The sequence below is a fragment of the Apteryx mantelli genome, chromosome 2 (assembly GCF_036417845.1).
Source record: "Apteryx mantelli isolate bAptMan1 chromosome 2, bAptMan1.hap1, whole genome shotgun sequence".
NCBI classification, from domain to species: domain Eukaryota; kingdom Metazoa; phylum Chordata; class Aves; order Apterygiformes; family Apterygidae; genus Apteryx; species Apteryx mantelli.
The window spans coordinates 169,353,248-169,367,954 of NC_089979.1; the positions used below are offsets into that span (position 1 = coordinate 169,353,248).

General features: G+C 45.7%; 1 protein-coding gene across 1 annotated transcript in view; it reads right to left on the reverse strand.

The window, feature by feature from the left end:
• Window positions 1–13,808, reverse strand: part of LOC136991353 (obscurin-like) — a 139,048-nt gene extending 125,240 nt beyond the window's left edge. The window contains 9 exon segments of the mRNA XM_067292220.1: window positions 2,884–3,147; window positions 3,367–3,636; window positions 4,793–5,137; window positions 5,948–6,223; window positions 8,092–8,367; window positions 9,841–10,116; window positions 10,406–10,669; window positions 12,954–13,101; window positions 13,782–13,808. Coding sequence (XP_067148321.1) covers window positions 2,884–3,147; window positions 3,367–3,636; window positions 4,793–5,137; window positions 5,948–6,223; window positions 8,092–8,367; window positions 9,841–10,116; window positions 10,406–10,669; window positions 12,954–13,101; window positions 13,782–13,808 — 2,146 coding nt within the window.
• Window positions 13,809–14,707: the final 899 nt, after the last annotated feature.

Below are 14,707 nucleotides of genomic sequence, written 5' to 3' on the forward strand. Positions count from 1 at the left end.
GTTCTCAGTATAATTTCTGCTGTAATTAACTAACCTAATTATGCTTTTCCCTGCTGAATGTTTATAGGTATATCAGAGGAAGGATCACTTTACCCATGACTTACATACTGAAGCCTTCCTCAAACATCTCCTCCTTGTCACAGTTGAAAATAAAGTATTCACACAGACAGGCTGTTGGTTTGATCAGCTCAGTTGTTTTTAGGCTCTCCTGACATCCTAAGATCAGGATAGAGCCTTATTTTTTGATTGAGCATCTTTTATACTGGAGTAAATCAACATAGTTTCACATAATTATTCCTTGTTTACCTAGCACTGTACGCAGGCTCAAGCCAAAGAGTATCAGTCCAGTCTGGTGTTTAAAAAAAGGTCATCTAAAATCAGGCTTCTCAGTCCAAAGCCAAGCACCAAGTAATAGTAGCCCAGTTCCCCAGATTGTGAGCATTTAAAAAGCTTCTGCTGACCTCAATATAAGCTCTTATGTATTCATCTAAAAAAAATAGGCCATGGTCTTAAATGCCAAAAAATGGAACATAATTTTAAACTCATACTTTTTAGAGTTTTGCTTGTGCTGTAAAGCAGAGCGAGAGCTCTGGAGGACTTGGATATAGAATGCATATGTTCTAATGATATTCTTGCATATGGCCACCTTTCCTGTTGCATCCACAAAAAGAATCTCTTTTGCCCATTACCGTGGACTTCTTTGTCCCCGACATAAAATTAATTAGACAGGAACATTCCCTGATGCAATGAGGTGTTCACGGTTCATCTCAGATCACCTTGAGTTTCAGTCACTGCACAAAACAGTCTCAGTCGATCAGTGGAGCTACCTTTTATAGTGACACTAAGCATAAGGGATAAGAAAGTCTGGGAAGCACAAGACCCAGAATGATCTGGTACCAATTCCCCCTTCCTCCCTCAGAGTGGGAAGTTTCTAAACCAGAGTCAGATACCCATTTATGCTTACACGACTCACCTTATCCAAAACAGCGTAAAACACTGTTGGTAGCAATCAGGATTAACCAATTCCTTTCTGTACAAACACTCTTCCATCACTTTCATTTTTACACTTGGCTATAGCAACAGCCAGTGCCTACAAACAGGAGTAACTGAAGCTACAGCTAGTGGTGATGAAACACCTTGCTGGGAGGAAACTGGATATCACCCAGAGTCTGAAAAAATGCTTTGGGGTGCAACACGTGAAAGAGGATGGAGTAAGACATTGTGAACATGGAAGTGCTACACTGCTCTACGCTCTACAATCCCAGTTCATCCCATTTAACAGAAACAGTAAGCCTAAGTCTAGTTCTAAATCAGGATCTCAGTCCCCCGTGGTTCCTCAAATAGCCAGTAGAGAAAGACACTTCACAGCAGGGGCATAACCAAAATACATCTGCACTAGCAGAAAGACTAAGGTGGATTAACTTGAGGAATGACAGGAAATCGCAGGTGTCCTCGAGGAAAAGCAGCTTTTAGCTATAGGGCACATGCAGCTGCACAGAGTCACGAAGCAAAGGACAACGGCAAAGATTCCAGCCTCATGAGAGACTCTTACCAATTATTTCACGAGAAGTCCTGCAGCAGGAGTTAAAATTAAGCAGTCGGTATGTACAAGAAATCTTAGAGAGGGGAACCGTAAGGCTATTCTAGAGCTAAGCAGATTAGAGATGAGTTACAAGAGTTTGCTTACTTTGCAGAAGTTTTTGCTTATATTTTCCTGGGCTCAGATTCCTGTTCATCTGGGTCTAACCACATCCAAAACAACAAAAAGATGATGCTGAATCACCCAAATCCAAAAATTCCCCATTATTTCAGTGCAAAGTCACAATTACTCAGAACTTAACCTATTTTAACCTTGCCCTAGACCTCTGTGCACTGATGAAAATCTAAAACAAAGATCTGAACCAATGCATCAAATCAGTCTCTTCATCTTGTGTAAAGGTATGTACTCACACCATCCAAAAAAAAAAAAAAAATCACAAAAACATGAGGCTGGAAAGACCTAGAAAGATCATCCAGCCCTTCTCCCCTGCTCTAGGACATGCTCAGCTCTTTATGTAATTCCAGACAGATATTTCACTAACCTTTTCTTAAGCCCATGATGGAGGCTCCAAAACCTCTTCAGATGATTCTATTCAGTCATCCAACCAACAGAAAGCTTTTTTACTGTACAACCTGGATCCTTCTCATTGCAATTGAAGCCCATTATTTCCTGTCATTATTTCCGCATGGAGAACAGATTGTTCCCTTCCACTTTACAACAGCCTTTTAGGTACTTGAAGTCTGTTATCAAGTCCTTCCTTACCTATTATTTATGACTTAGCACCAATTGGTGGCAGGGGCTTTAAAGACAAAATTAGAGAGCCCTTAAGTGCTTAAATCCTGTCTTCATTTATCCTGTAACAAACATGACAAAAGGATGTAGGAAAGAGGATACAAGTACAGAGCTACAGCCAAGAGACCATTCGTTTACTTGAAAGGGCAGCACCCACGGATAGAAGATTTGCTCTTGTAGTTTTTCTAACCCTGACTGACTATAAAGAGACATTCTGAAAGAGGTGCTTTACAGAGGAGAATTAGGGCAACAGATGGCTGAACAGGGAATGGCTTGCTAAAAGCCCTAAGATGGAGAAAACAGAGTCAACCAGAGAGGGAGAAATTTCAGAGGAGGGAGAAGAATGAGCTAGGAGGCTTAATGGTCGACAGCATGACTGAAAGCCGGTGCAATGAGATGGAGGCAACAAAAAGCAGCCAGTTGTTCCTTTTGTACTGCCCTTGCTTCCACCTTCTCTCAGTCATTTGACGGGTAATTGTCATGGAAGAGACCAGAATCCATCTCCAAACCCTATCCAGGGGAATTACAGAATGGGAAACCGTTCAACTTACTTTCCACATTGATCTTGGCTTGGGTCTTGTCATCAGGACTCTCACAGCAGTAGAAGCCCCTTTCTGCGAAGGAGATGTTCTTAACCACGAGGATATGCTTCGTTCCCTCAGCTTTGATCTCTATGTTTTCACTGGGCTTCAGCACAGTTTTGTTCCTCATCCACTTCACCTCTGCAGCCTTGGTCAGCTCAACCTCCAGGATCACTGTGTCCCTCTCTTCAACTGTTCTGGGCTCCAGTTTCTTCTTGAATGAGACTGGGGCCTCTGCCAAAGGAGAAAGATATTAGCAAAAACGTGCAGGATCCAGAAAACGGGCTATCGGGAGGAATTAAAATAGTGGCCCATGCATTCTGGGCATCTTTATTTAATAAACTGAAAGCAGCAATCCCCTACTACGAATATAATCCGTCAAGGGGAAGGCCATATAAAGCAGAGATCACAGCATCAGTGATAGCCTGTCAAAGGGACATTATTGTCTCTTACCTCGCACCCTGAGGTTGGCACTGCTTTCTACACCCTCAGCATTGGCAGAGATTTCAGCTGCGTCTTCCACCGTCAGATCAGTGATCGTCAGGCTGTGGTTGGTGTCACTCTGCGAGATCACATACTTCTTGCTGGCTTCAATCTTGACACCATTCCTGTGCCATGTAACCACAGCATCACTGGGAGAGACGGTACACTTGAACACAGCCTCTTTTCCTTCTTCAGAGACCACGCTGTTGAGACTCGTAATGAATTTCACCACTCGGGGAGCTGATGGAAAGGAAGAAAACACTTAGGAGCATGTCTTTGAGACATGGTGTGAACATGGTGTGAGACAAACCAGAGATGTGGAAACTTAGGGAGATTCCTCTGACATGGAATTTTGTTATTATTAATATTATTCTGTAGAGCAATAACAGTGCCTTAAACAGGCTTTGGTTTTGCCTTTCTTTCTTTCTCATCTTTTACCAAATGAGATCATCTGTTCTTTCACATCAGAGCTTCATTTGCCTGACTAGATAAAAAAATCTGTAGAGGCATAAGCCCCATCCACCTTTGTCTCTTCCGTCCCTGGAGACACAGACAGTGGAGTTAAACGAATCCAGGGCGTGATTCATCTCATCCTGAAGTAGATGTTTCAATAGGTCGGACGAATTCTGACCTACTAGCAACCGTTCCTCTCCGCTGACTCCAAAGAGAGCTGAGGGGGTGCATCCCAGCTGTAGACATCTTGTGTGGATGTCTGAGGAGAAAGGAGATGAACCCTAGCCTGTGTGTCTCCCTGCCACTGCACTGCACAGCACCTTCCTTTCTTTGGCTGGACTTTATGATGCTCTGCTGTTGGGGACAGTAAAGGGATATAGAGTTATTGCCTGGGGGCAGATACTGCAGCAGTGGGCCCAATTAGCCCTTTGGTCCTGGACATCAACCCTCTCCTCTCTGTGTGAGCACCAGCTGCACCCCATCCTTCTGATGAGACAGTCAATTTAGAGCCTTAGCCTTGATGAGGGAGCAGCAACCCTGTGCACTGTCCCAGGAACAGAGGCGACAGTTTAGGCCCTGCTTAGGTCCTCCCACAGGACCAGCTTACAAACGTTACCCTCACACAACATCCCTGTACATCTTCCTCATCAGCTTTGTCATGCTGGAGGACAGAGTGGGGAAGAGCTAAAGCCCTGCCCGCTCCCCAGCCACTAGGCTAGGAGGTGACAGGAATGCTGTGATGACTGTGGAAAGCAAACACCAGGAAAAGCACCCATCGGAGGCCTTCTTGTTCCCTTGAGCGAAAGCCCAGCAAAGGACATCAACTGGGTCTTTAGAGGCAGGAGGAGCTTTGCTAGCCCATGGCATGGGAGCCACAGTAGCAGCAACAGCAGTTCAGGTCTTGAGCCTAGAGCAGTTTTAGGGGGAGTTTGGACTCCTTCACCTCTATCCTCCCGCGAGGGAAATGGAGCTGTTAGGCAGGGACATGACCTGGGGGCAGCTGCCTGCTCACCTTGCACTTTCACTTGGAATTCCTGCTTGTCATTCTTTGTGCAGCAGGTGTACACAGCAGTGTCCGTGCTCTTAGCCAGGTTCACCGTCAGGGTCCGGGAAGCCCCCTCACTCTTGATCTCATACTTCTTGCTCGCCTTGATTTCTATTCCATCCTTCAGCCACTTGACTGAAGCAGTTTCAGGCGTTACTGAAGTAGTCAGAGTGATGTTTTCATGTTCTTGAACAATGAGGGGCTCTTTCTGGACAACCTTCTTTTCAAATTTGGCCTCTGGTTCTAGGAAAGGCATTAAAAAAGACAAACTATTAGCTTCATTTCCAGGTCCTTAACCCAGCAATATTCAGTTACTGTCTCTTCTCACAATAGGGTTCCAGTTCATGGCATAATCTGTAACAACCCAGGAAATATGGATGAATATTTGTGACTGGTATAATCTTTTGCTGAGAAAATAATCTGTCAGGTAACTCAGAGCTTCTGCTTATAAGAGGAGCCAAGAAAAGGAAATGCAAATATACATTTTATCTGCCACTCATAAAATGCTTCTTTCTTAGTGGTAAAATTACCTATATAATCTTTCTTCTCTTATTTTGATGATTCTAGATCTAATTAAGAAGAAATATTAATATGCTAATCCTGAATTTACAGCCTCTTTTCTTATCTGTTTGCTTTACTCCCATTCTCCTCTACCTTGTACAATGCTTTGCCCCAGAACAGGGCGCACACAGTGGCAATCTAGTTTTTCTTAGCAGCCTTTCCCCACAGCTCTATTTCTGTGCTTTAAAACTTCCCACTTCCAGCTCATTTTCAGCTACCCATCACTGGAAAAGGTTGTATGATAACGTGTGTGAAGGAGATGATAAACAAACAAAAAAAAACTATTTAGCATCGCTTTAGCCAAGGAGTCTCCAACCAGTTTCTCCTCCTCAACACTGCTAAATTCAAATGGCCAAATTCATGTGCAGCATGGTTCACAGATATTGCTCCAGGAGAGATCGTAGCTGCACCGTGGCCATTAGGTACAGAATAATCACTATTCATCTTAGCCACCCAGCAAAGCTGCATAACATGCCCAAAGTGAAAACTCACCAGTAACTCCAAGCTTGAAGGTCAGCTTCTGGCCTGCAGCCTCACAGATGTATTCGCCAGCATCTTTCTTCTCCAGCCGCTCTATAAGCAGACGACGGGTTTTGCCCAGAGTCTCGATTTGGAATTTTCTAGAGGAAATGAGCAGTTTTCCATCCTTGTACCATTTCACTTCAGTTGTGTCCTCTGCTACCTCACAGCTGAGGCTGGCACTTTCTGTCAGGACAGCATGCACCTCCTTCTGGACCTTCTCCTGGTCTATAAACACAGGTGTTGGCTCTGAGTGCAGAAAAAGGAGAGAATATTGACAGAGGGATTCAAATGAGGCCATCTTACCCATCTGTGTGCACAGGCCTGGAAAACATCAAGGTTACCACTTATGTTAAAACCAAATGTCTTCACTGGACAGTATCTACCCTTCTGTGTGAGCAAACTGCAACGTGGAAATTAGGGGAGTAAGAGTCCAGGAATGGAAAGGACCAAAGGGTCCTTGATACCACTCCCACGACTGCAAGCATGCAAAACATGTCAAATTCAGAAACTTCCACAGAATATCTTTCCTGCACATCACCAACCCCCCCCCCCAATATCTTTTCATTAAGACCTACAGTGAATTATCAAGGACACAACTGTAACATGTCATAGCAGAAATGATGGTCTCCTGGTTCACTTGTCCATCCTAACCCAACACAGTACTGTTGGCTTCTGGAACACTCTTCATAGTCTCTTCCACTGTCACAGATGTGACGGTCAAAAGACAAAGGAATACAATTTCCCTACAGCAGTCAGTTAGCCCAGGACTGTGGGCGGCAAGGTACTCAAGCATGTCTACAACTTCAACACTCCCTTCAACATCACACGCTTAGAACAGTTTGGGAACCTTCTGAATCCAGTTCTAAAAGACCAAGTACTAGGAATCTTTCAAGACAAAGGGGCATTTAGCATCTAGCAGAAGTGTTACAAGCATCTCAGAAGGTTAGGACCTCAAATACACAATAGCATGAGTTCAAAAAAGTGCTGAGTTTTCAGTCCATCTCTATAAATTCTGCTGTTAAAACTGCAAATGGCAGAGCACATTCCAACCTCTCAGTTTTTAGAACTGGGTGTGGAAATCTAACAAGGAAAGGATTTTTGAACGAATTTCATTTCAGGATTGAAATACTACAACAGAAAAGCACATGACCAAGTACTTCTGTGTTTTCCAGAAAATATGTTTCTGAGGAGAACTTTGTTGTGGTAACTAGAGGCTTTACAGCTGGATGCAGAAGAAACAGATGAAGCAGAATGCAGAAAAAAAACCTATTTAATTGCTATCTAACTAGCCACCTTGTTTTCTAACAGTCTGGGCTAGTTTTCATTTAATCTGCACTTTTTTACTGATTAACACTCATCAAGCCTCAGCAATTCCTCTCACAGTTCAACTGGTTTCAGGCTCACCACTGCTAGTCCAGCACTACGCTCAGAAATGCCTGTGGCTGGAACAGCCCAGGTGAGTACCTCTTCATCACTCTCTTTCCAAATTTCTTTTGAAAATTCTGAAAGTCTTTAGTCCTCACACTGATGGTTCTTAAGTTATTCCTCCTTTTCTTGGCTGGCAAAGCCAATCCTTTATTCCTTGCGTGTTTTACAGATAGTCTGTTTTACTTGCAGTTCCAATACAGACCGATCAAGCCTCACACAATGAATGTCAGACTCGCTTATCTGATTGTGACTTCCTACTCAACGGCATTGTAAATGGGGTAACGTGCTGCTTGGTGGAGCTCATGTTACTCCTCCCTTGACATGCTTCATGCAAAATGTACACTCCTATCACACGTGCTTGTCTTTGTCAAGAGGTTCAGTGCACAAGAATCACCCTTTGGGATCCCAGGAATGGGAAAGATTTGAACAACATGCTGACTATTATTTCTATTCTATTCATTTCTGCAATTATTATTATATAGACTACTTAAGAATGTGACAAGCCTTTGTGACATGATAAAACCAAATATTTCAGTATATACCAGACCCAGCACACAGCAAATCAGATAAACTTTACAGACTGCAGTAGAGCCCAGACTATTGCAATTGGGTCATTGTGTAATATGGAATCACAATTATTATTTTATTATCCTCTACCGAAATTTTGAAAAGAGTATCAGTCTTACCCATGACATTAATCTTGAAGGTCAGTTTCTGGCCAGCAGCCTCGCAGGTGTACTCGCCAGCATCTTTCTCTTCCACCTGCTCCACCACCAGCTGCCGCAATTTGCCCTCTGACTCCACCTTGAACTTCTTGCTTGAGGTGATCAGCTTCCCCTCCTTGTACCATTTCACCTCGGTCCCCCTCTGGGCCACCTCGCAGCTCAGCGTGGCCTTCTCTTTCAGGGCTGCCTGCACCTCCTTCTGCACCCTGTCCTTGTTTGTAAACACAACTTCTGGCTCTGAAAAGAGAGATTAATTCAAAGTGCATCCCTGAGCTGAAGTTTCCTAAACTCTGTATCATAGCTCACAGGGAATACTGGAAACCACCTCTCTGGCTTGACGATATCCATCTACACCTATCGGAAGGACATGTGGATTGTGATTTTTTTTTTTTTAAGAATGTTTTAGCTGCTTTGTCATTAATCACACAAAGATTAATAATATCTGTGTCAGCAAGCTAGGACTTTGGATGGATGGTTCATAGTAGCATTAGATGGCAGGCCCCAGCCAAGGGAAGATTTCTTTTGGTTGAAGTTGAGTAAAAGCATATGAATTCTTAGCGGCAGCAACTGCCTCCTGCTGTGTCAAAGCCCCATATCTCTGATTTCTTTTGTTCCAGATTGCTGCCTCTGCTGTCCCACAGGCTTGGCACTAGGTCATTTCATACAGTACTTAGGGCACTGGACCAGGACTTAAGTGTTCAAGACTGCGCATTATCTCCAATGCGACCTTGAGAAAATCCCAGCCCACCTCTCATCCTTACATCCAACTGGTGAAATCCCTTCCCCTACAGAAGGTCCATTACTTTAGGCTGCTAGCAAGAGAATTAGGAGGTAGGGAGCGAGCTGGAAAACTGAATCCATCCCCTCATTCTGGAGTCCCAGTGCAGGGATTCGCCTTGAATGAGTCTCCATGCCACTTTCTTCCCCTATCTGCCATTTGCCCGATGCCTTAGAGACCTGAACTTCCATAAAAGCTTACTGTTACATTCCTCTGTTGTCTCCTACCCTCCCCTCCAGGCTGAAATGAGCACTTTCAAGAGGAACAAAAGGTGCACCCCGCAGATACCCTCTGGCTCTCCACTACGCCCTTGCTCTGAAACTTCCTGAGAATCAGCCGAGTTGCAGAGCTGTCCTAGCTGTACCAGGGTGTGGGGATGTGTTGCCGCGCTCTCGCTCGGTCCCATGGCGCCACCAGGGGAGCACTGCAGCTTCCTGCTGCAGGGCCACAAAGCACAGACCTCAATGTGAGAGATGCTAAAACGGCGTTTATTGTGAGCTACACTCAAGCTTACCTACAGTTGCAATTCGTTCCCACCCCTAGTCTGCGCGTCACACCGCGTGATCTTCCGCTACGCCTACTCTACCGCTTCTCATGCAAATATCTTTGTCTACGCAGTTTCCCAAGATCCCTCACAGGGATGGAGAGGAAAAATCAGTACTTTTTATGGCCCTGTTTGCACAGTGATGGCTAGCTCCCAAACGTTTTAAAGGATGGAGCTTCCTCTCCTAAAGATTGTAGAATGTTTTATATAAACAATATGAAGAGAACTGTATTCCTAACTCCTTGGCCCATTTTCCTACCAGAGCTAGGCTATCCCAATGATTTTCTCCAAAAATTTAAACCCTAATAGGAAAGATTCTTATGGAAAGATATTCAGTTTCCTAAATATTCAAGAAATAGGAAGGATGGACCAAAGAATTTTCTCTCACCTGTGACGTTAATCTTGAAGGTCAGTTTCTGGCCAGCAGCCTCGCAGGTGTACTCGCCAGCATCTTTCTCTTCCACCTGCTCCACCACCAGCTGCCGCAATTTGCCCTCTGACTCCACCTTGAACTTCTTGCTTGAGGTGATCAGCTTCCCCTCCTTGTACCATTTCACCTCGGTCCCCCTCTGGGCCACCTCGCAGCTCAGCGTGGCCTTCTCTTTCAGGGCTGCCTGCACCTCCTTCTGCACCCTGTCCTTGTTTGTAAACACAACTTCTGGCTCTGAAAAGAGAGATTAATTCAAAGTGCATCCCTGAGCTGAAGTTTCCTAAACTCTGTATCATAGCTTACAGGGAATACTGGAAACCACCTCTCTGGCTTGACGATATCCATCTAAACCTATCGGAAGGACATGTGGATTGTGATTTTTTTTTTTTAAAGAATCTTTTAGCTGCTTTGTCATTAATCACACAAAGATTTTATATATATATATAAAATATATATATATATCTATATCAGTTTCCTAAATATTCAAGAAATAGGAAGGATGGACCAAAGAACTTTCTCTCACCTGTGACAACCATCTGGAAGACCACTTTCTGGCCAGCAGCCTCACAGGTGTACTCGCCAGCGTCTGTCTTTTCCACCTGATGCACCACCAGCCACCGTGCTTTGCCCTCCGACTCTACCCTGAACTTCTCACTTGAGGTGATCAGCTTCCCCTCCTTGTACCATTTCACCTCAGTCTTCTCCTGGGTCACATCACAGCTCATCAAGGCATTCTCTTTCAGGACAGCCTTCACCTCATTCTGCATTTTATCTTCAAACACATCATCTGCAAGATTGCAAAGAAGGAAAAATTACACCCAGGCCATCAGGGCTGCATAAAAGAATGACAGGATGGGCTTTCAAGTTTCATTTCCACCTTGGAACAGAGTTCATGCAAGGTTAGACATGTTTCCAAACAATTTCAGTGAAGCTGCAGGTAGATTTTAAGAAACCTATGATGCTTTAAAGCTTTGTCTCCAAGTTCCTGTTGTATGGGGTTTTCAATGGGAGATTGTCTGGTAGGTTATGATTTAAATAAACCAACTGTAAAACGAAAAAAAGGCTTATTAAGAAAATGCTTGTGGAAGCACTGGCAGGAACAGTTTGCTTCCAAACAGCACAGTTCCTGGCTGCTGCTCACTTGGACAGCAAGCAGGCTGCCAGCAGAATTACGGTGCCTGATCGCTAGGTGTACACCAGCTTTCCTGCACATGCTGTGCAGGGTCAGTCTCCGCAAGCCAAGCAGGGTGGGCACTCTTGGGAAGAACGACACATTCTGTTCACTTGCAGAAGAGACCAGGCTGCATGTTCACAGCAAACAGCACCTGCTGCAGACAGGATCATTCATTTGCCAACGCTGTCCCCCTACCTGGGTCTAAATTGTTTTTGGAAAAAATGGTAAGGGTTATGAAATAGCTGCATAACATCTGGACTACCTTCACAAAGATTTATATGGAGTTGTGTCCTTACGGAACAGCGTAACTTCCAGGATATATTCTACAAAATGTGTGCTACTAACAACAGGATAAAATCAGAGAGTCATAGAATAATTCAGGTTGGTAGCAATCTCTGGAGGTCATCCAGGCCAATTTCCCCACTCAAAGCAGGCCAAATTAGCTCAAGCTGCTCAGGGCCCTGTCAAGTTCTGAGTATCTCCAAGAATGGAGACTCCGCAACGTCTCTGGGCTCCCATTTCAGTGCTTGACCACTCCCATGGTGAAAAGGTTTTCCCTAATATCTTATCGGAACAACCCATGTTCCAGCTTGTGTACTTTGCCTCCTGTCCTATCACGGTGCACCTTTGAGAAGAGTCTGGACTCATGGTCTCTACATCCTCCCATTACATGACTAGAGAATAAGATCTCCCCTTTGGCCTCCACCTCTCCAAGCTGAACAAATCCAGTTCCCTCAGCCTCTCCTCATATGTCATGTGCTCCAACCCCCTATTATCATGGAGGCTTCCACTGGAGTTGCTCCAACAGCCTTTCGGATTTCCTGATGTAATAACTGGCAAATTTCTCTACCAAGCAGACATTGAATTAACAGAAGTAATTTGATTTTAGTCTTGGTTTTGGTATATCCTAAGGACATCATTTTAAAAGTTGGGCATAGGAAATAACCTTGGATCTAGTGACCATAAGACCATCTACTTTAAAGTGAACGGAGGGATTAACAAAAATATCTTTATAATACACTTATTTAAAAGTGGCAAACTTGGTTGAATTATGAGAACTGATCAGTGAAGAAAAGAGCTATTTGTTCAAGACTCAATGCGGGATCTGATATCCTTGAAATCTTCATCACAGTGGAAGAACAGAAAGGAAAGGACTGGCCGGCTAAAAAGTCGCTGAACTATCCTCTAAAATCCTTTATAAGGCAAAACACAAATAAGGAATGGAAGAAAGCACAGCTCTGCAAAAAAACTACGTCTCTGAGGTCAAGAACTGTAGCGGTAAAGCAAGATTTGCCAAAAGTCAGGCTGGATCCAGGCTTGCGAAGGAAGTTAAAATAGATAGCAGGGGATCCTTTAACACTAGAAACAGAAGTGGGCAAGGAAAGAAGTGGGGCAATGATGCAAAGAGGCTGGGCTTCAGGTTTCAGAGCTCTTTGTATCACACCTCTGAAGACAACTAGCAAATTCCTAGAAAATATTCTCCTATAGGCTAATTTGTTCCCTCTGGACCTCACCCTCAGCCTATGGTAGATATTTTGCCTGCAGAAACAAACCAATAGAGGTTATAGAGCTACTAATTAAACGAGTGACTCCTAAGTTCACATGTTATGGTTCCATTGCAGACAACTGCCTTCAGTGTGAGGTTTCAGTTTCTCATTTGACTTTCCCTTGGGTGAATACTACTTGTTCACACAAAGTCTAGTTGGTGCTCTCACTCGGTTGTATCTTTAATTAGCAGCAGGGCAAAAAGACAGGTGATCTGAGATCACAGAACTCTGAGGGTCAGAAGAGGGTCAGAAGATCCATTTTCCAGTTCTGGTTCTAGAGCACACTTCCTCTGCGGTCTTGGGCAAGAGCCTCAAGGTCCCAACACTTCTCCTTTTAAAATAGCCAATACATAGCCTCTTCCATAACCTTTGCCACTGCCTTCCTCCCCCCAGCCACTCTCTGCAGCCTCCTAGCACCATCCTCTTCTCCTCCTTGATGACTTCCACTTCTCTGCACGCTGTCTCTATCATGTCTGCACTCTGAGTGGCAGCAGCTGCCTGGGAGGGTAAGGAGTGGGGTAAGTTCAGGTCAAGTTCCTATGCTGCTGACCACGGCAGTACATGCAACCCCGGGATCCACGCCATAGGCTTACTGACAATATCGCACCGTCCGCAGAGAGGGACGGGTCCTGCAGGGAGCATGCCGCAGCAGGAAGCCAGCTTACGTGCTCTGAACCGGAGGAGTTCCTCTGTTGGCATTGACTGTAGGAGGACTGTTGGAGACCACAAGGCTTGCTCATTAACAGGCAAGAGTACGTGGCCTGTGGTGGGTGATGTGAAACTCCCCAAAGGGACATTTCAGCTGACTTGTAGATTCAAGCAGCATTCAGACATCTAAAAGACCTCAAGCGCACACCATGGTTTGCATGCAAAAGTTCGGTGGTGGCTAAAATCCTAGCTAGAAGGCAAGGATCCCAGACAAGTCTGGAGGACACTGTGGGCAGAAGACACAGAAAAGCAGAAGGAAAATGGGTAAAAACCCGGGAGGCACAAAGAGGCAGGGAGTGGGGAACTGAGAGTTTGGGGTAAAACAGAAGAGGAAGAGCTGTGGGTGGAGGCAAAAGCAGTGGGACGGCTGGGAGGAAAGGGGAAGGACAAGGCGAGAGGACAAAATCATCAGCTCCGGAGCTGGTTGCCCGCTTTGCCAAGGGTAACCGCACCGCCGTAGGCTCCGTTACGGTGGTGGCATCCTCCCCATCACCCATGTTGGCCACGGGTGTCCCCGTTCATCCCTTCACACTCCTCGTGCTCCTCTCCCAGCCTGAGAGGGGGGTGACCTACCTCGGCTTGACACGCCGGAGAGCTGCGTTGATGCACGTTCCCCGTTACTGAACACGTCAGCCCCACTGGGACGTCTCCAAAAACCCTCCTTCATCTGCAGCTGGCTGCTCCCCTGCTTGCAGCAGTGCTAAGGAAAACAGAGATACCTCCATCCTCCAGCCGAGAGCTTGGGGGTGAAATATTTGCCTGATGGTCCATGTGTGTCTGGTGGACTATTTGCCTGAGAAAGCTGGAGAAAGGAAAAAAAAAAAAGCTTCCCTGGAGCATAAAAAGGGTTAAAGAGAAAAGCAATTTTTGCCGAATTGGGGCTCCCGGGTGCTGCAGCCTAACGCAGTGGAGGCGTGCAGCCTGCGGCTCCCTGGGGAGCAGGGCTGGACGGGAAGGCAAGGGGACGGACCGTGCGTGTCCCAGCGTGCGGTGCCAGGCGCTGGCCCTCTAATCTGGGCAGGGTAACCAGCGACACACATGGTTCGTGGGAGGAAAATCCCCCGCCACCAGCACGGGCCAGAGGAGGGTGCAGGGGACGTGGAGTTGGGGCGGCTAAAATCCGAGCTAGCAAGGAAGGAGCCCAGAAAAGTCTGGAGGGTGAATGGGGAGCAGGAGAGACCGAAAAGCACAGGGAAAATGGGTAAAAGCACAAGGAAAATGGGTAAAAGCACAGGACATGGGGTGGGATGGGGGCTGCGGGGCGCAGAGCGAGGAGGAGGGCAGAGGGACATCAGCAGGGACTGGACACCCACAGAGGGGACCAAGCCTGCGCAGCGCGAGCGAGAGATCGGGGCTGGGAGGGAGCCAGGACTGGGAGGGCAGAGCTGGGTCAGTG